Source organism: Ambystoma mexicanum, chromosome 11 (assembly GCF_040938575.1).
Source record: "Ambystoma mexicanum isolate Mex_15411 chromosome 11, UKY_AmexF1_1, whole genome shotgun sequence".
NCBI classification, from domain to species: Eukaryota; Metazoa; Chordata; class Amphibia; order Caudata; family Ambystomatidae; genus Ambystoma; species Ambystoma mexicanum.
Genome location: NC_090934.1, coordinates 735,948,002 through 735,967,956, shown reverse-complemented (window position 1 = coordinate 735,967,956; position 19,955 = coordinate 735,948,002). Strand labels below are relative to the sequence as shown.

The following is a 19,955-nucleotide window of genomic DNA, read 5'->3' as shown; positions in this document are numbered from 1 at the left end:
TATCCTCAAAATACAACTGGTCATCTGTTTCCTCTACTTAATGAGACAGAACTATGTGACGCTGACTCCCTGATGAGTAAGAGATACTTCACTCAAATCCTGGTTGGTTCTGTGAGAAACATCCTGAAGCCCTCGCTCTTTCAAGGCAGAGGAGAACTTCCACACTCTTGATTTCAGATGCACCTTAAGGATTACAAAACCAGGCATTTCATATCAGCCATACATTCTACTTACTTATAGTGTGGTCACACAGCCGCTGAAGGGTCGGTTAATGTTGTATGCAACAATAGTTAAGAATGATTAATTCATGATTAAAATAGTATATTTATTACAATTTCGTATTTTGATACAGTGGCAAAACAATTAAAACCACCAATAAGAAAAAGCCATGAGGAAAAATGAAGTCCGGCATCAGTCTTGAGGCATCTCAATAAGCTTGCACTTGACTAGAGAGGAGAATGTCGTTCCACACACCTGTAGTAATCCACATGAATGTCTGTAGATTGGTGTAAACTCTTTGAGAAGACAAACTGCATCTGAGGTGGTACCATTCAGACCTTTGGTGCTCAACTGAGTTGTTTAAACAGAGTTCCAGATCACAGCAGAAAATTATAGGCATAACGACTTACTTGTATAGGACTCTGAAAACCACAGAGGCCAGCGCTTCTAGCAGAGAGTTTGTTTGACGTGTTAGAAATAAGGAGCTAATCTCGGTATCTGAATGCCTGTTTTCTACATGAGCTCCAGTTTCCTGGTGAGGTACACCGAAGCTCTGCGTGGGTACGTATAACATTTTCATAATGAAAACAATTTCACTATGAAAATATGGGTTCATAGTTCCCTGGCCTAGAAAAAAATATTTTGTCATAACCCCCAAATGTAGGTTTCTTGTTGCTGATAAAAGCAGGCTATGACCACAGAAACTGCCAGGGCATCTGTGTCAAAGATCCAGTTAAAGAGAACCCTGAAGCTGTGGTCTTGGTTTCAAAGAGTGAGTGGACTTGAATAATCAATGGGCACATGCACTCACCCCGTGCGAATTTCAATTTAGTCACAGAATGTACGGTATCAGGTAATAAAATGGTGGCCAAAATGCCACTGGTAAAAACAATTGTGGCAAAAATGCCATAGTTTTGGTTTGACTTGGTAAAGGTGTACCCCATTATACCATTTATGGGGAGCGGGGGTGCCCCCCGTTTCCCTGAAATGAGATGGGGCTAGGCATTGCGGGGGTGTCCCCCGCATCATTTACATGATTGTGGCAGCAAAACCACAGCATTTTTGCCACAATATTTTGTATACACCGCCATTTTTGCTGCGATTTTAAGACATGGACCCGAATGTACTATCCCTAGCTCAGTCTAGCCTAGCTTCAACCAATTCTATTCCATCTGTCTAGCAACATCAGCCACAGTTAGTGTAGTATGTACCGTCTCACGACCACTTTGAAACATGTTATTGATATCCATGTTATTAACTTACTGAAGTAATGACAGGCCAACGTTGCTACCAGTGGCACATTCACATTGAACAACAACGCACTAATGCAAACCCCTAGGTGTCACTGAAGATGGGCTTCAGTGACACCTAGGATCCTATGTTCAACTCTGGGATTCCCTCTCAACAGGAAGTAGAAGAGTCACTGCAGTGTAAGGTTTCTGACGTATGCATGATGCTCACCGACACTCCATCATTTATGATGCCAATGACAGCTGGCAAATCCAATTTAAGGCTAATTTATGAGTCCTTCTTTAAGTGTTTCTTAGCCGCACAAACCGGAGGAGACTAATTCCAGTGAAACCACCCTTAACTCTGACTGAGTGTTTAACAGAAGCTTGCTCCTTCTAAACCTCTGTCCTGCTCGGGAAACTGTTCCCTTATTCCTACTCTACAAGGTGAGATTGGTTGTTAGTTGTCGGATAAGTGAGCATCCATTCCAGAGTTCTTTAAGAGTGGATTCATACCTTTTTCAGCTCGACTTGAGGAGGATGGCTTTGCAAGGGCTTGGCATAGAATTAAACTTCTTCTATGCAGTTATCTGCCATATTGGCAGTAGTAACGGATAAATTAACCTGCGAGGGTTCAAGAAGCCACTAGGGAGTTGTGGCCGCGCTTTTCACCATCCCGTGATGCTTCCTGAAAAAACTGATCACTTCAATGCCCAGCATCTTGCTCCCAAGAGACTTCCCTTTACTTTTCCCTGACTCTATGTTCCTATCATACAGTGGCCATAACCATGTCACATGACCAGGCAATAGGCCAATGCTCTGCTGATCAAGGAAATGCCTGGGATTTAAGCCTGGACATATCAACCAACTGCCAAAATAGAACAGGGTAAATACTGTATGTACCGGATATTTGGTCATGTTGGGTGTGGGAAGATCTTACATCTACAAAAATTGCCCCTATCCAGATAACCTCAATGGTTTGCCTCTTCACCCCAAACCAGCTTCAGAGATCGTCATCACATTACCTAGGCATAAACAACACCTGCACCGGCAATGCAATCCATCTTGCCGTATTCACATCCCTCTACACAACACCATATCTCCAGACAACATTGCCTTCCAAACACTCGTTCATGCTTATCAGTGCATGCTGAGCTCCAAAATGGGCTAGAAACAGGCTTCATAACAGAAACCTGGCTCACCCCCACGTTCGTAGCCATGCTTAACCAATTCATCCCAAGTGGGTGCACCATACTTCACTAAAATCACATATGCAAAACAGGATGTGACCTCACCATCCTTCATAATTCCAACCTCTCAACATGCCTCTCCCCCTCTCCCATTTCATCTCTAGTCCTCAATTTTGGAACCAAGCAAATAACTTCAAGAAAATTTCACCAACGTCACCACAACCACTGCACTGGCCTACTCAAATAATGCATACACCCAGAATCTTGTACCTTCCCGAGTATTTTTAGGCTAGCAATCTTCTAATCACTCCACACCTGCCTGAAACTCACGTGCTTTGTCTCGTCCACTGCCTATTGTAGGGGCAACTCATCGGGCTTGGTCCTATCCTATTGATTCCCATGAGTGAGTTAGTGGGTGAGCGCTATATCAGAGTAAGAATAGTAATGATTAGGGTGCCCAAAGTCATTTTAGCCAGAAGGCTAACCTACATTGCCAATCTTGTTACTGGCAAGTGTAAACTCTTGATAAACGAGGGGCCTGTTGGAGGAAATGCGAGAGGGCGAAGTTGGGCACATTTTACAATCCATAGGCGGAGCAGATGTCTTGCACGGTTTCAATAAGGGTCAAGTTGGGAGTGGAAGAGAAGCTGAAGAGTAACAGTACCTTCACCATGGTGAAGGTCATTATGAGAAGTAATGAGATGGGCTTTGAAGCTTGTCCATTGACTGCATACTTCCTCTTCTCTTCATATTTGTGAATACTTGCGAAAATGGAAATCTCGTATGAAATTAATTAGAGTAATTAGCAGTACCCCTTTCTGTTCACCTCATTATTCGGTCAGGTTAGCATTCTTTCTACGCAGCTAACCCAAGTAAGCTTAATTAATTCATCCTTTTCCCAAGGAAACGCGTTTTTCAATTTTAATTATGCAGTGTCACTAATTGGAATACAAATACGATTTACACATTAATGGCTTTTTAAAAGGTACTGCTGTGAGTTCATACGCGGTTTCATAACACGATTATTCGAAATGAAGATTACGCCCGCGTGCTTCCTCCAAAAAGTAAAGGACCCAGCTAACGCGTGCACGCATGCCATGCGGAACGCCCTCAGCCAGGCCAACTGTTTGACCCCACAACCTTGGCAAGCAGGCACTTCCTTTTAATGGGACACCAGTGACTTGGCAGAGTGAAAAATGCGAAAATACCAATGGAGTTAGTGAAATCTGAGTACACATTATTTGATATTTTTATTCCGCATGATATTAAAATCTAAAATCATCTCTTTTTTTTTTTTTTCAGAAGAGAGAAGGAATCCTTCAGTCTCGGCAAATCCATGAGGAGATCACTGGTAACACAGAGTATGTCAACGCTTTGCCTCCGCAGCTCCTTAATGGGTCACCGATATTTCTGGAAAAACTCGCCATTTGCTGATATTTAGTTTTCATTACATGGGGTTCCATGAGGGATCAAGCCACATTCAGTGATTATTGTTTAGCCTTTGTGTGTGAGGAAAACATGCAGCACATAAATTATCAAAGAGGCACGGATGGGTGGGTGTGTGCCGACTTCTTGTTTTCCCTTTGAAATCCTAAGAACACGTACATGGTGAAGGCATTGGGGATTTAAACGTTAAGATGCTCTGAATGTTTGTTGGCTTTTCTCACCTGGACCTTTTTGATGGGAGAGCCAAGTTCCAGCTATAGAATCCTAAACGTCCACCTTTTACTTAAACTATTAGTGCTGTGTTTCTATGAAATAATACCAAATGCAAAAATATAGACTGCAAAAATATAGACTATTATAATTACTGCCTATGTATGAGATGTAAAAATTGTCCACCTTGAATATCTATAAAACTAATCTGCTACTTGTACCTATACTGCTCCCTCCCCAGCTTACTCACACGCCCCAATGAGCCCATAGCAGGAATCTTTTCCACTTCATTGCTGCCCCTTCTTTGGAGGGATTGCTATGTGCCCTCTGCCTTGCACTTCCCCTTACCCATTCCATCAGTCAAACTATGGGAGACCCACCCCATACCCAGACAGCAGCCGCCTCATCCACAAATCCAACCTACATTTTCAGTCTGCATCTTGAATGTCGATGCTTTTTGTAGATATTTTCGTAGTGGATCTGATCAGTGGATACAATTTGTAGCTGTGAGTTTCATTTCTATTCAGCTGGAACATATTATATATAATTAAAGGGCCGAAAAATATCAGATTTTGAGACATACCCGTAAAGAAACATCAAATGATGTGGCTATCTTGATGTGACTTGATGGTGAAACGTAGCTTGGCGGTTGTCTCTGATGTGTTGTCTTGTTTGTCACTGTGAAAAGCTAAAATGGTCGGATTGGGACAAACAAATCTGCATGGGCACTGAAGAGAAAGTGGCCCACGTTTGTGCATTGGACTTCATGATTTTTCATGACATACTGTTCAGGTAACTTTTGGGGGCAAATCACTGGCATAAACTGTGGCTAATGGGATGTATTTTAAAGCAGACAGGCTGGTACTTATTTGCAACTGCAAAATGCATTACGCCATCAAAACCTGCCCGCCTTGCCCAGTTTGGTTGGTCTTCCGGGGTTCCCTTTTAGGCCAATATGAGTATTCTTGCCCAAAACAAAGCTTTCAATAGTTCCTCCAGGCCTGCTTTTCCTATCAATTAAAAGGTACTGTTGGGAAACGAGCGAAAATGCAGAAAGAGTGTCTAGTGAGTCGCAGTCTCCTTGCACACGTTACAAACGGTGGAGGGTGCATTGATGTTTTTGCAGCATACGTTTTTATTGATAGGCTGTCATAGAGCCACGTTTAAGGTTGTCTACAGGGGGGTTAGGGGCACTCCTGTGACGTTCCAATAACAGCTTAAGGAACTGTCGTTCATCACTGGTTCTCCTGACTCTTTCTTCCACATTATGTTTAACGAGCTTTGGCAAGCACAATCATTTTGACTCTTGGAATGTGCCTGACCTTTGCAAGGTACTCATCCTACTTGCCATTGATTTCCATCTTAAGGCCAGGCACTATCATTTGCCAGATAGTGCAGTGCAAGGTTTCTGAACGAGTCAGCAGAGTGGCGCATCTCTTCACGTCAAATGGTCCGAGTTACAGGGCACATAATGGCAAGCCGTATGTATTAATTTATTTATTTTGATTCTTGTAAAGCGCACCGAACCCTGAGCCACCTAGGCACTGGTTATTCACAATAAAGCAAAAAGTACATACATCATGCATAATAAGGTTAAGGTTTTCTGTTCAGTGTAATGCATACGGATAGAGTTACTGTAATAGAGTTACTTTAATAGTTCTTCTGTGAAGAGCCAAGTTTTCAGCTTTTACGGAAGGACCAAAAGGAAAATTCTGATCTTAATGAGGATGGCAGAGCGTTCCAGTGTTTGGCAGCTACCACTGGGAAGCTACTGCCCCCTGCTTTCTGTAGTTTCAATCTAAGAATGGTGAGTAAATGGGAGTATGTTGAAAGCGTGGGGCCATTGGATTGGTTTTTGGAAAATGTGTTGAACAGACATTTGTGAGTCATGGAGAGGATTTTGAATAGGATTCGATCATGGACCGGTAACCAGTGAGTGTTCCATCTCATCATTGATATAGGTAGAACCCAGCTCATCGAGAAGGTCAAATAGAGGTTTGGTGAAAATATTATAGAGTGTAGGGGAGACGCAGGAGCCTTGAGGAACTCCACAGGTGACAGGTGCCGGCAGTGCTGCTGAGATAGGTGAGAAGACCCTCATAGGACTGTTGGTTTGGAAGGACTGTATCCAGTATATAGTTTTGGTTGAGAAAATGGCAACCAAGGAGAGATGTTTGCATATGTTGTGGATGACTAAATCAAAGGCTGCTGATATGTCTAGCAGGAGAAGGAGTGCCAGACTGCCGTTATCTTTTATCTCGTCTATTTGTATTTTTAGGTCCAGGAGGGTTGATTCAGTTCTATGTCCTGGAGGGAAGCCAGATTGGTGTAGGCCAAGGAGGTTGTTGGTTTCCAGATGGTTTTGGATTTGCAAATAAGCTGCCCTGTCCAATATTTTAAGGAGGAAAGGTACTGTTGTTATAGGGCAGTAGTTTTTTGAGATGTTGGGATCTAGGATAGGTTTCTTCAGTAAGGGTAGGACCCAAGCATCTTTGAGGTTAGTTAGGACAGAGCTCCTTTCAAATGAGGTATTGACTAGGCTTGTGATAAATGGGGTAATTTCAGCCACACAGGGCCTCATTACACGGATGGCGGTGGACCATTAGCACCTTGGTCCATGCCGGTAAAATACCGGCACCGCCTTGGTGGAAAGGGGAATTACCGCCCTATTCCAAGGTTGGTGGGGCGGTAATTCCCCCTTCCCCCATTGCCCTTCCCCATTCCCATTTTTGCCCCATAGGGCTCTATGGGAATGGGGAAGGCGCTAATTACGGCACCGCAAATTGCTGTACCGTAATTAGCTCCCTGGTCCCTTTGCGGGTTGGTTTTTAACGCCTGCAAAAATTTTGTCAAGGAGAGCTTTTTGAATGTCTGCATCAGGGAACAGGGTTGAAAGCCCAAGATCCAAATGTTCAGGGGAGAAAAGACCAAAGATTATTTTTCTGAAATAACCTTCAGTCTTTTTCTCCCCTGAACATGTCCAACTTGGCCCCCTCCCCCACCACACCCCCACCACCACCCCCCTAGTTACCTTGCGGCCGCTGACTTGCAGTGTCCCAGCGACACTTGTTTACTTTCACTTCGGTGATCGGGAACCAGTGCCGCAGGTTCCTTTCCTTTTTTTTTTGTGATGGCTGTGGGGGGACACCCCCGCTCATAATGTAGTGAGCAACGGTCAGGGGGATAACCCCGAAGCCCTCCTTTTTTTTCTTTTCAGGATGACTGTGGGGGAAACCCCCACAACACCTGCTCACAATATAGTGAACAAGGGTTCGGGGACACCCCCACAGCCCCCAGCACCCAATGCGTGATCTGGTCAAGCTTTTCGGCCATTCGGAATTTACGAACAGCCGAAATTTTGTCAAATCACGCATTCGGTCATTTTTTATGGTCATTTTGGACGTTTCCGTGTACCAGGCAGTGTCTTTAAGACACGATTCTTGTGGTGGCACTGGCGATTCAATTTCTCGTAGTGCCTGAGTTGGCTTTGGTGATTCTCTCATTGTATGCAGCACTTTTAGTTTGGAGGATGGCCTGTTTATAGTTTTTGGATGCCGCAAAAAGGATTTCCTTGTTCGATTCAGTAGGGTATTTTTTCCAATTGGTCTCCGCAGTTCTCTTAGTGCTACGCATTGTTTTGAGGTTAGGGGTGTACCAGGAATTTAGGTGGGCTAGAGGTTTAGCTTTGCGCATACTCCGTAGCGCTACTTTGTCAATAACAGCTAGGAGAGTTTGATTGTATACCAGTACCATGGTGGTGGGGTCATTGACAGAGTTATCTTGGTATTCGGTGATGGGGTGCCTCAGAGGTAGTAGTTTTTCTACTGTAATGTTGTGCACATTTCTGGATAATGCAGCTGGTGCTTTGGGGGGTGGGGGGGTTGTATATGCAGCAAGGTTCTTTGGGATGATGAAGGAAATGCACCAATGGTGCTGCCGAAGGCATTGTCATCGGTAGGGTCGTTAAGTCCCGGATTTAAGTCTCCCAACAGTATGATTTGAGAGCATGGCTTGGTATTCATTTAAATGAGTTGTGCAACATCATCTTCAAGGGAGAGCACCAGACCTTGGAGTCTGTAGGTAAGGTGAAGGTCATGGTGACAGCTGTAAGTGATTTCAATCCAGCACACACCCAAGTCAAAGCCCAGCATGTAGTGCACAACTGAAACCCTTATTTATTTGTGTCTATAAGTTCAATATTCTGAACAATATACCACTCATATCACACCCTTCTCCTGGAACCCCCCGGTCACACTGAACCAGGAATCAGGCTGGTTTGCATAGGTAAATATTTATTTATGTATTTGAAATTTAATCACAGTAGGTTTTAATAGACAAACAACAATCACCAATGGGGTGACAGAACACTGAATAATATCTTTAATACACTATGAATCAAGTAATGAGCACCAAATACATATGCAGCACAGAAAAGAATACTTTTGTGTTGGTTCAGATCAGATAGCACTATGGTTAGAGGTTCCCCCTGCAACACCCCTCAACCCCCCCCAATAGGCATGTAAAGAGATGGAAGGAGAGAGCAGGTATTCAGGAATAGCACAAATCAAACATAATATCAGTCCCACTTTCCCCCTTCAAACACAAGAGAAAAACGGAATTGACTGGTCAGCTGTCAGGACGGCTTTTCCAATTGTCTTTAGAATTGACTGGGCAAAACACCAAATGTGGTCAAAAATACTTAAATTAATCTAAATTCTTATGGGAGCCGCTTTGAACATTTGCACACAAGGACAAGCAATGATTTAGTCCAAAGAAAACATTAGAAATGTTAAAGTCCAAGTTGGAAGCAGTTTAGAGCTATTTTACACATGTAAAACATTCAGATTTTTAAAATCGCGGTAAACTTTTCATTGCGTTATATTCGCGATAACGGGAGAAGCACACTGTGCAGTGTTGGGCTCTCTGGATAGCTAGGCATGTTAGATACAAGTAGGAATTGATATACATTTCTATCACAAAAACTGAGGAAGTTATAGAGGTTTTAGTAAAGGTCATTTTTGCGAGATAGGCGCGAGAATGAAAAACAGAAATGCACTTTTAAAAATGACAAATGGGTTTCTTATACTAGAGGATGACTATGAATAAGCGAATACCACACATGGATCTTAGTCACTTGATCAGGGTGACCCGCCTTCTAAGGAAACTCGACTTCTTGAGATGAGAAAAGGGTCAGCGCAACGATGGTTCTAACAATACTGATTCTGAAGGAAAAATAGGATGGGTTTGAAATGGGGATAAGACGATAAAAAGATACTGGTTCTGAATGAAAGATAGGATGGGTTGGCAATGGGGATAAGACAAAGTAAATATACTATGGCCCACAGTCGTTCCTATTAATACTCACAGTATACATTTTTAAATGGGACCGTCAGTTCTGGTCATGGATTGGGTCTGGTCTAGGAAAGACAGCACATTAGGCACGGGACTGGATCATCTAGGCCGGTCGCCGGATTGACACAGGATCTGCTCTCCTAGTCTGTGGGTATTTGAATCAGCTGGATCGCGAGTTCCTCAGGCAAGCCTAGTGGTGGCAAGCTAGAGAATTTCAGGATACTCATTCAAAAGGCCTTCACACAACATCCAGTGTTTTACTGGGTAGAGAGAATACATTTGAGGATTTGGGCCTTGCTGGAAATCAATAGCTCTCCAGTGCTGGCAAGAATTTTGGCATCTAGATCTGTAAGAATATTTAAAGCTGGGTGTAGGCTGCTGGATCAGAGTGCTTCGTTGGAATCAGGAAAGTGGCTGGATCAGTGAGTCCTATGTGTTGTCAGCTGTCTCTATTTATCCTCTAAAATGACACGGGGTGTGTGGGCCGGCTTGGCTAAGCTTGCCCCTGTGAAAGGTGATTGGGTCAGAGTCTACTCTCTGCCTTGATAGGAGGAGAGAAACAGAGTGTCATTTTTATGGTATAATTTTATGATGCTGAGAATCCACCCCTAGCCACTGGAACACAAAGTCTAATTTTGCCAAAATATGTATTTACCCATGTGCAACCTCTATAATAAAAATCACATACACAGATTGCACATTTTATGGAGTATCTGCTCATCAAAATTCCACAGCTCTGAGACATGGTTTTGACTTTCTGCAGAATTTTGTCCATTTTGTAATGAGAAAATGTTCCAATATTTCAGTAAATTTCCACAAATATGCACGTTTACCCTGGCAATGTGTGTATGAAGTTTCACCATTCTAGCAGAAATTCAGTCCCCATAAACCCATATTTAATCCCATGCCTGTTCAGAAAAGGCTACACGGTTGTACTAAGTTTTCAAAGATAGTGCTAAAAATTAGATTAATTAATCTGCCATTTTCAGATTTTTCACCCCTTCTGATAATGTCCATTACATATCCTATTAACACCAAATGGTCAATATTTGTCACTCCTTGAAGCATGTGGTAGCCCCCTCCTTTGGAATCTTCTTCTGTCAGCCAGGAGTTTCCTGTGCTGCAGCAGTTTTACGACCTTTCACACCTTCAATATCCTGGGTTGGAGGATGTCCATTGTTCAGTCCTGGGCTAACCAGCAATTAGCACCTCCCAGTGAGTTTCTGCTGAGAGGAAGAAAACCTGCTTTTCTGTGGTATCTTGCCTCGTTTAGGGTAAACTGGGGTAAGCTATGCTACTCATCTACTAGAGTGGTGTGATAGTGACCCATGGTCATCATCACATATTCCAAGGAATTGGATTCCATGGTCCCAGAACCTAAGACAAGGACTACACTACCTTCCAAGGCTAGGAATATGTCTCCTAAAATCCCTTTCTCCTAAAAAAGCAAGAGTTGGAATAACCACCAGCAAGGGAATGTGGAGGAAAGAGATTCCCTTAGAACATCTTCCCAGTCTTCAGCCTACTGCGCTGAAGATAATGAAACATTGTGGAAGGTTGCAGGGAGAGAACTGACATTAGAAAGAAGAAGTGAGTGCCTTTGTGTGGGCCTGGTCCTTGCAAGAGGAAGCCAGCATTATGTGAAATTAAGAACCCTCCATATGGAGAGACACCCGCAATAGATTTTGGGCCAAAGCAGAAAGGTAAAGGTCAAGGGAGAAATCACAATGACGCTGACGAGGAAGGGATATGCAATGCCTGCCTGCAAATTATGGAGTCACCCTGAGCGAGGCAGCCCAGGGTGTGGTTGGGTAAAATAACATTACCAGCCATAACCAGGATAAGGCATTGTACTGATGCAGAGGTATCCTGATATTGCACGAGAGGAAATGGCAGGCAAAAGTAGCTCCCAGCAATCTGCTGAAAGAACACCAACATATAAAAGCCCAAGCTCTCCCAATCACAGAAGTGAGAAAAAGGACGATGACCAACAATAGGAGAAGCCAGCAGGGAGAGGTGAGAGCCAGCCGACCCTGCAGAGATCACTGTGGAGGATGGTAAAGGCCATAGAGGACACAGAGTTAAGGGAAGCCCCGGGGAAGAAAGAGAGAAAAACTGCCACAGAGAAGACAGCAGACGCCTACCTTTACAATAGAAAGAGACGGGAGCCCGAGGAGCTGGTGCAAAAGTAAGGAAACCAGGTGCATGGACCTAGAAATTAGAAGTAGCATTGAGCCAAAGAGAAAACCTAGGAAGTCCAAAGGAGGAAGACAGAATAGGTCCCAAAGAGGGGACAGAGCAAGACACAAGACATTGGGAGAAAAGGAAGAATAAAGGATATCACCAGGGAGGGAACAGAATGAAACACGTGTAGAAAGGGGAGTTGAGAAATAAACTCCAGAAAATGCCAACAAATAAGGAATTTCAGAGTGGGGAAGAAAAAGCTACCAATGGAAAGAGGAAAATGACTGAACTACCAAGAACAGATGCCCAGAAAATAAACTGATCAGGGCAAAATCAAAAAGAGGATGAGGGATGGAAGCAAGTAGAGCATCCCAGAAAGGGAACAGATTGAGACAATTTCAAGAAGGGTAGAATAGAAACAAACCCCATAAGACACAATCAAATAGACTATCCCAGAGAAGGCATTCAATGAGACCATATCAAGGCTGGGTGAAGAAAAACAAACCCCAGAACGTAGAACCAAATGGAGAATCTTTGAGCGGGAACACAAAGAAGTATGTCAAAGTGGAGAAGGGAAGTGAATCTGGGAAAATGAAAAACAAATAAAAATCCAAAAGGGGAAGAGAAACGCACAAATTCGGAGAGGTGGTAAAAATAAATCAACCCACAGAAATGAAACTAGAAGAGAATCCCAAAGACTGGAAGCAACAAGAAAGCCCAATGAATACATTTCCCCGAGAGTCTAGATGGAGGTAGAAACTGAATGAGGCAACTTCTTTAAAGGGGGAAAGGCAATGAGGTAGAAAACCTCAGCAAAAGGGGAGCATCCCAAGAGAGAACCATGTTAACTCACCTAGGATAAAACAACAATGGAACCATTCATGGAACTTTATTAGTCATCCTGACCATTTTAATAAACAGAGGTTCAAACAAAAGTAGTTTTTCTGAGTCGTACCTTTTCATGACATACCATTGGGGTGAGCGAGGGTGGGCAGGCATAAACTGAGGCTAGCTAAATAGGGTGGGCAAAACATAGGTGAGCAGGTAGACTGCAGTGAACTAAGGTCAGTGGGTGGTATTAGGCTGTGATTGGCCTGTGAAGGTAAACTGGGGTGGGGTAAGGTGGTTGGGAGTAAACTTGCATGAGCTAGCGTGAATGCAGGCTTGGGTGAGCTAGGGTGAATCATGGAGGGTAAACTGGGGTGAGTGTTGGCAATCTCCCTTGTGCTATGATGGGTGAAGGTACGATAGGCTGGTTGTCAGAGGGTATGCTCATGTGATAAGCTGGGGTAAGTTATGTTTGGTATTAAGCTGGGCATGGATAGGATGGAGGTAAGACTGGGCGAGCAAGGGCAGGGTTGGGCAAGCTAGTTTGTGCGAGGTGAGCTAGGCTAGGTTGGTTTTCTTGAGTTGGTGTGAGGTAGGGAGGATATGTGTGGGAAGCTAGGTTGATCTTGCATGGGTGAGGTGAGATGGTTTGAGCAACTGTGAGAGGTTAGTTGAGCGTGCTGGGTGAGCTAAGGTGGATCGGGTAAGCAAAGGTGAGTGGTTGAAGGCTTGAATGAGTTAAGTTGGGTGGTTGTGCGCTGAGGGGTTTAGGGTGGGAAGCCGGGGTGAGATACAATGGGTGGGTGTGCTAGATTAGGTGGTTTGTGCTAGGGAAGGTGAGCTAGAGTAAGTAATAGTGAGATAGGGTGGGTGGGTGTTAGTGAACTAGTCTGGGTCGTCTGAGCTACAGAAGGTAGTTTAGGGCTTTGGTGGATGAGAAGGGATGGCTGGTGTTCCACTAGGGTGGATGGGCGACAGTAAGCCAGGGTGGTGTGTGTGAGCTTGGATGAAATGGGAAATGGGCCTGGGTTAGATATGGTGGGTGGGACGTGAGCTAGTCTGTGCCCAGGGTGCTATGGCATAAGATATATGGTCATGGCGACCTCTGATGAGTTAAGGGTTGGTTTTGTTGGTGAGCTGGGGTGTGTTCAAGTGATCTGAAACATGCTCTGCTACCAAGCAGATGCTTGACGTATACGGTATGAACACAGCATCCTGTAATAACCTAGCCCTGAGTGACAAGTCCTGCAAAACATGGAGTGAGCTGAAAGTGCCTGTACGCGTCAATCAAGTAGCCAATCAGTTGGTGTACAGCAAGGACACATTTCAGTTTATATTTCTTTCTATTGACACTACCTGTTCCCATACCTATGCATGTATCTCTGAAGCACTGGAATAAACGTATATATTTCTGAAAGGTAGACCACTTCAGGCAATAAAGCAGAAAGGTAGGGTGGCAAACCTCAGAAGCCAAACTTTATTATCACTGTTGTTAAATGGGTCTATCCAAAGTGCCCTATGAATTAGACTTAATTGAGAGAAGAAAGAAATGCTTGTCAATCATGTTCTGTTATTAAATGTGTTTTTTTCTTTTCCAACAGGGCATTGTCGGGAAGGCATGGTAAGAGTCATATGAGTTGAATGGGCGTGGATGTTTTACTAGCATGCAGGACACATTTCATTCTGGTGTTTAAGATGAATGTTTGTGTGAAGTCATCTTGCAAATAACTGGCAGTGTTGTAAGTAATGCAAACCCTATGATATCCCAGTGATATTATAACACCAAGCTCACCTATGATACCTGTGAAGCAGAACATTACTTGGGTGCCAAGGTGATTCAATCATTGCCCGGTCGCTTACTGTCATTTGATGTGCACACGAGGGTCAATTTTTACTTAATCGTGTCTGCCATGGTTGTCTGTGTAGTGTACTGTGGCCAATTGATTTATTTAACGTACATTGCCAGGGATAGCACCATATTGTAACATCCTTTTCTGATTAAAACGCATGGTTGGCTTCAAATATCACTGAAGGGCATTTGCATTTAAGAAACATTCAACACAGGATTGAATGAGATTACAGTACAATGCTCCATCAATGAGATTTCCCAAAGTAAGAACCACTATTTGCACTTTTCCATGCAATTCTTTCAGGGCTTCTTGTGCAAAGGATTGGTCTTTTTTTCACCCATGGAAGCCTAGCCCATTCCGAACTCCTGGGGAGACTATTGTTGACTTGGGTGGGGAGAAAATTCTGTTCAAGCAAAGGCATACTTATAAGGATGCCCCAGGTGCTGTAACATGTACTATCTGCTGGGAAGGTGTGTGCATGTAGGTGTATGTGTGTGTGTGTGTGTGTGTGTGTGTGTACATTGGATTTTATGCATTTATGTTGTCACAGACTATTTATTTATTTAATGGATATTTGTAAGGCGCCTGTAGAACAAATGGTGTTTCAAGGTGCCACAAGGCAAAAAAGGGGTGGGGGTTGGGGGAACAAAGGAGAAAGATAACAAAAACAGTCCTACTAAGCCTTGTGACATTTGAATCGTGCAAGTGGAGTAAAAAGAAGTGTGAGGGGGAGTGCCGGTCGGCATGAAAATAGAAGTGCTAGGGTGAGAAGGGAAGTGCAGGGTAAAAAGGAGAAGAGTACAAGTGAAAAGGGGGGAAGAGGGTAGAGGAGGCGGGAAGAGTGTAAAAGCGGCCAGGTGAGTGATAAAATGAGGCCAGGAGGGGTGCCAGGGATTGCATGGGGTGCAGGTAAGTATGTTAAATGCAAGGGGTGGACGGGGTGGGAGGGGCCTGGTGCCCTGTAGAACCAGATAGCCAGTCACAGAGGCAGACGGGAGGTGTTAGCCGGGGATGGAGATAGGAAAGGAAGGAGAGAAAAGGTGGGTCTTGAGAAGCTTCCGGAATTTAAGGAAATACCGCTCAAGCCTGAGAGGGGCAGGGAGACCATTCCAGAGGAAGACTTCTGCAGAGGAGAGAGATCTACCCCCACTCTCTGCTTAGAGAAACGCCAGATCTGCAGAGATTTGGAGCTGGAAGACTGAACGGCTCTAACAGGGAGGTATTTGGGGAGAGAGATTTGGATGGAGCGGGGTCCCAGGCCCCTGAAAGCCTTGTGGATGATGCAGGGGGTCTTGAATGTGATCCTAGCAGAAACCGGGAGCCAGTGGAGAGAATTTAGGGCTGGAGAGATGTGGCCACTGAGCTTGAGGTGAAGGAGAAGTCTTGCAGTCTTATGCTGGATTAGTTGAAGGGAGCGAAGGGAGGATAAAGGAAGATTGAGGAAGAGGCTGTTGCAGTAGTCAAGCCTGAAGAAGACCAGAGCTTTGGAGACATTGAGTTTCTGAGGGAAGGTGAGGAAAGGGAGAATGCCTCTGAGGAGGTGCAGCTGATAGTGGGCCCTCATGGCAAAATCCACAATGTGAGGAGAGGAGAGAGAGGGGCCAAAGATGACACCAAGGTTTTTTGCCTTACAAGAGGGCGAGGGGAGGAGACCCATAGATGGTGGCCAGAGGGAAGGCGGGAGCTGGGGTACCAATGAGAAGGATCTTAGTTTTACTGGCATTAAGGCAGAGATAATTGGCAGATAATCCTGACTAAATAACAGTCAGGAATGAGAAAGGAGGAAGAGGAGACCGTAGAAGGAAGTTTGAAGCAGAGCCGCATGTCATCTGCATAACCCTGGAAGTGAGGAGAGAAGGAGGCGAATAGCCACAGCGATAGGATGGAGCCTTGAGGGATGCCGCAGGTGGAGAGTGTTATAGGGGAGTGAAAAGGGCCCAGTTGAACCTCGGAAGGTCGGTCGGAGAGTAATGAGGTCAACCAGTCCATTGCCAGGTCCGTGATGCAAACGTGTCATGGAGCTGATTTGACAGGGTGGCATGATTGACCATATCGAAGGCAAAGGAAAGATCCAGAAGGATAAGAACGGATGGACCGTTGGAATCAAGATTAGAGAGCAAGCCTTCACAGGTGTTCAGTAGAGCGGTTTCCGTGCCTCTGGCTGCTCTGAAGTCAGACTGGTGGTCATGGAGACAACCAACAGATTCAATGTGTTGGATTAGTTGGGAGATGACCAGTTTCTCCAGGATCTTGCCCAGGAAGGGGGTAATGGAGATAGGGAAGTAGTTAGCCAGGTAGGAGGGGTCGGCAAAGGGCTTTTTGTGGAGAGGATGCACAATTGAATGTTGAAGGGTATTGGGAAGGAGCGAGTGGTAAAGGAGTGATTAGAGAAATCAGCCAGGTCTGGCACAAGGGAGGCAATGTTACCCTTGATAGTTCTGGAGGAGCAGGGGAGCACCTGTTTGGAGGAGACTTTCCTAGAGATGACTTGACTTATCTAGAGACCTTAGCCGGTGCCATAGGCGAGAAAGAGGGAGAGTAGGAGGGAAGGGGATAAGGGGTTCCAAGGGAGGCCTGAGAGCTGGGGAGGAAGGAGGGAGGGTAGTGGAGGAGAGTGAGGACAGGATGTCCTGAGCTTTGATGAAGAAGTGGGAGGCCAGTGAAGTACTATGGGTCAGGGATGGCAGGGCAGAAGTGGAGACTCCAGTAGGATTGGCGAGTTCCTTGCATATTTTAAACAGTTTGCCCATGCTGTTAGAGGCCCGAAAGATGCGGGCTTGGATATGGGTCCTCTTCTTAGAGAATATAGAAACTATTGAGAAACATATTTCAGTGCTATGTTTGGAAGCCACATTCTATACAGTTTTATTTTGTAATGTTGTAAAGCACTTCTGTTGTCTACTTTGGAGAAGAAAAAAAAAACTTGAAATGAATGCTATGAATAAAATCATTTAGTGGGTTCTCACTTCTTTGTAAACCTTGTCTAGATAAGCAAGCATTTCAATAATTGTGAAAATTCCCATTTGAATGTAACATGACAATCTCAATGATAATTGGTTCTGCATATAACCCCTTTGGTAAGGCTCATGTTTCTTGGCTTGATAGTCAATATTCTTCTCCCCTCTGATGATCCCTGTCATTATGCAAGTCTGAACCCAGTTGATAGGTGAATATTGAAAATAATGTTCTTTAACACAAAGTGAAACAAGTAAGTCAGGACTCCTAAATCTCTCTACTTGGGATCTGAAAGGAACTCATGCTGGCAACAGTAAAGAGAAACACAAGTGATCACAGTTTAAAGGTGTTTGTTAAACCTTATGCAGGTTGGAAAACTGACCTAATCTAAACCTAAATCTAAGATGGGAGCAAGCGTTGACCATCAAATGAAAATAAGGCAGTCCTAGTGGCGTTGTGTCAAATAAAAAGGGCCTATACTAAAAAACCTATTGCCAAACTTTACAACTAATACAAAAAGGGTTTGGGATGGTTTTCAAGAAAAGAAAGAAGTGTTCACAAAAAGTATGTCAGGATGCGGTAGCTTGCATCTCCCTTCCCCACGTTTTGAGCACAGGGTAAAGTGGGATCTTGGAGGAGAGTACACTCTCAAGCTTCCCCAGCACAAGACGACAATTCCACTTGCAGCAATCAGGGCCGTCGATGGTCAAGTCTCATTTCTCTTGAAAGTCTCTTGTCTTCGAGGGTCTGACATATTCACCAACAAAACCAAAGTTCCTTCATCAAAAATGAAAATTAATTTCCTGGTTTTTCTTTGGATGAGGATTCTTCACTCTAGTAGCCCCTCTCCTGGGCGCTGACCCCTCTTTCTCCTGGTATTGGGTGATAGCTTTTCACCCACTGGATCTCCCTCTTCCGGGCTTGGATCCTAAAACAGTTCCTATCGATATCAAGGCTTTCGGTGGTTGTGGATTCCTGGTCCTGAGTGCCTGATAGGTTTACCAAGAAAAACAACAAACAACCAAAAAGTTCTGTTCTATGTATTTTTCGGGTGATGGATTCAACTCTGGGTCCCCCTCTTCCGGGCGCAGACCCCTCTTTGCTTTCAGCCTCCTTCCGCCGGGTTCACTATGGCTTTTCCTTCACATACAAATCTTAATGTCTTTTTTTTTGTTTTATAGTTTTTATTGAAGTATATCATGTACAAATATAAATTCATTATATCTAAGGCATAATGCAGTAATCCATTGACTACAAAACCACTTAATGATCAACAGTTAAACAAATGTTGCTATATATAATAATTAAGAAGATTCAGCTAGAGTACTGATTGGCTATAGAAAGATTGTAATAAGGCTTGCTTAAACCAAAATGAAGTATAGCCATATTTTATGCACAACTTAATGTGGAAACAATTCTGCATCCTTATATGTTGAAATGGGGGAGGACAAACGCATGACAAACACATGACAAACACGAGAAGATGGGAGAGATTGGGGAAAGAGGGCTAAATAAGGACGTGAGGCACTTTTGCAATTAATATAAATATTCAATAACGTAATGTCTTTTTAAACAGCTCCAGTGGACATCACTCGGCTTAAACAGCTCCAGTGGACATCACTCGGCCGGGTTCACCTTTGTCAAAACACTGTTTCTTGGGACTTTAGACTTTGTCCCCTTCTCGTCAGCATCCCTCTTCCGGGTTCACTCTTGCCAACTTCACATTCACATTTGCTTTCAATGTTTACGGGATTCACTTCCCTTGCTTTCTCTACAGTTCTTAGGACAAAGTATTTTGAATGTATAGGGATTTTGCTTGACCTCCTGCATGACCACTATGACCAGTTTGACCTAACTTGGCGGCTCTCCTACGGCCTTCTGGTATCTGTAGTTTCACTCAGACGGGAATCAACGGTTAGCACCCACGTGGTGCCGGTTCCCTCTGCAGCTTGTTTCCCGTTAACACTTTTACAGTTCTTTGAACTTGGTTCAACTTGCCAATTTTCGACTTTTATTCACCACAGCCTGGGTCTTATCGGCTCTCCCCTCGACTCACTGGTTGTGATCAACCGCCTGGCTTTCCTCGTAACTGGAGTCAAGGTCAGTACCACGGTAGCAGGAGTTTCCTCCGCTCCCTCATTATTCGCTACCTTTCCCCTCCTCTTGAACTGCTGCGACTGGATAGCTGTCTCGTCGTGCGGTTTGCCTTGCTCGTACTGTGCTCTCTTGCTCCACCTTTTATCCTTTTGAGGAAGGGAAAGGGCCGTCAGGTGTGGGTGTGATTCTGATCAATTAGCCTGACTTTGCCTGACCCTTGTATTGGGACATGTCAGGTAAACGGCTCTAGTGTTAGTCCGTTCTCTTGTGTGAAAGTGTTTGTGTCGGAAAAGCAGGGGCAGTTGTTTTGAATGTCCTATGTGGTAGGATGGGGAAAAGGTGTTGTAGGAAATTATAGTCTTTGTTCTAGGGGATGGGCGATTTCAGAAGGGTGG

General features: G+C 44.2%; 1 protein-coding gene across 1 annotated transcript in view; it reads left to right on the top strand.

Annotated features, from left to right (window-relative positions):
• The window catches only part of PARVA (parvin alpha), a 411,197-nt gene that overhangs the window by 314,185 nt on the left and 77,057 nt on the right, over nucleotides 1-19,955 (top strand). The window contains exons 7-8 of the mRNA XM_069623635.1: nucleotides 3,941-3,999; nucleotides 14,260-14,279. Of these exons, the coding sequence (XP_069479736.1) occupies nucleotides 3,941-3,999; nucleotides 14,260-14,279 (79 nt within the window). The remainder of the gene's footprint in view (nucleotides 1-3,940; nucleotides 4,000-14,259; nucleotides 14,280-19,955) is intronic.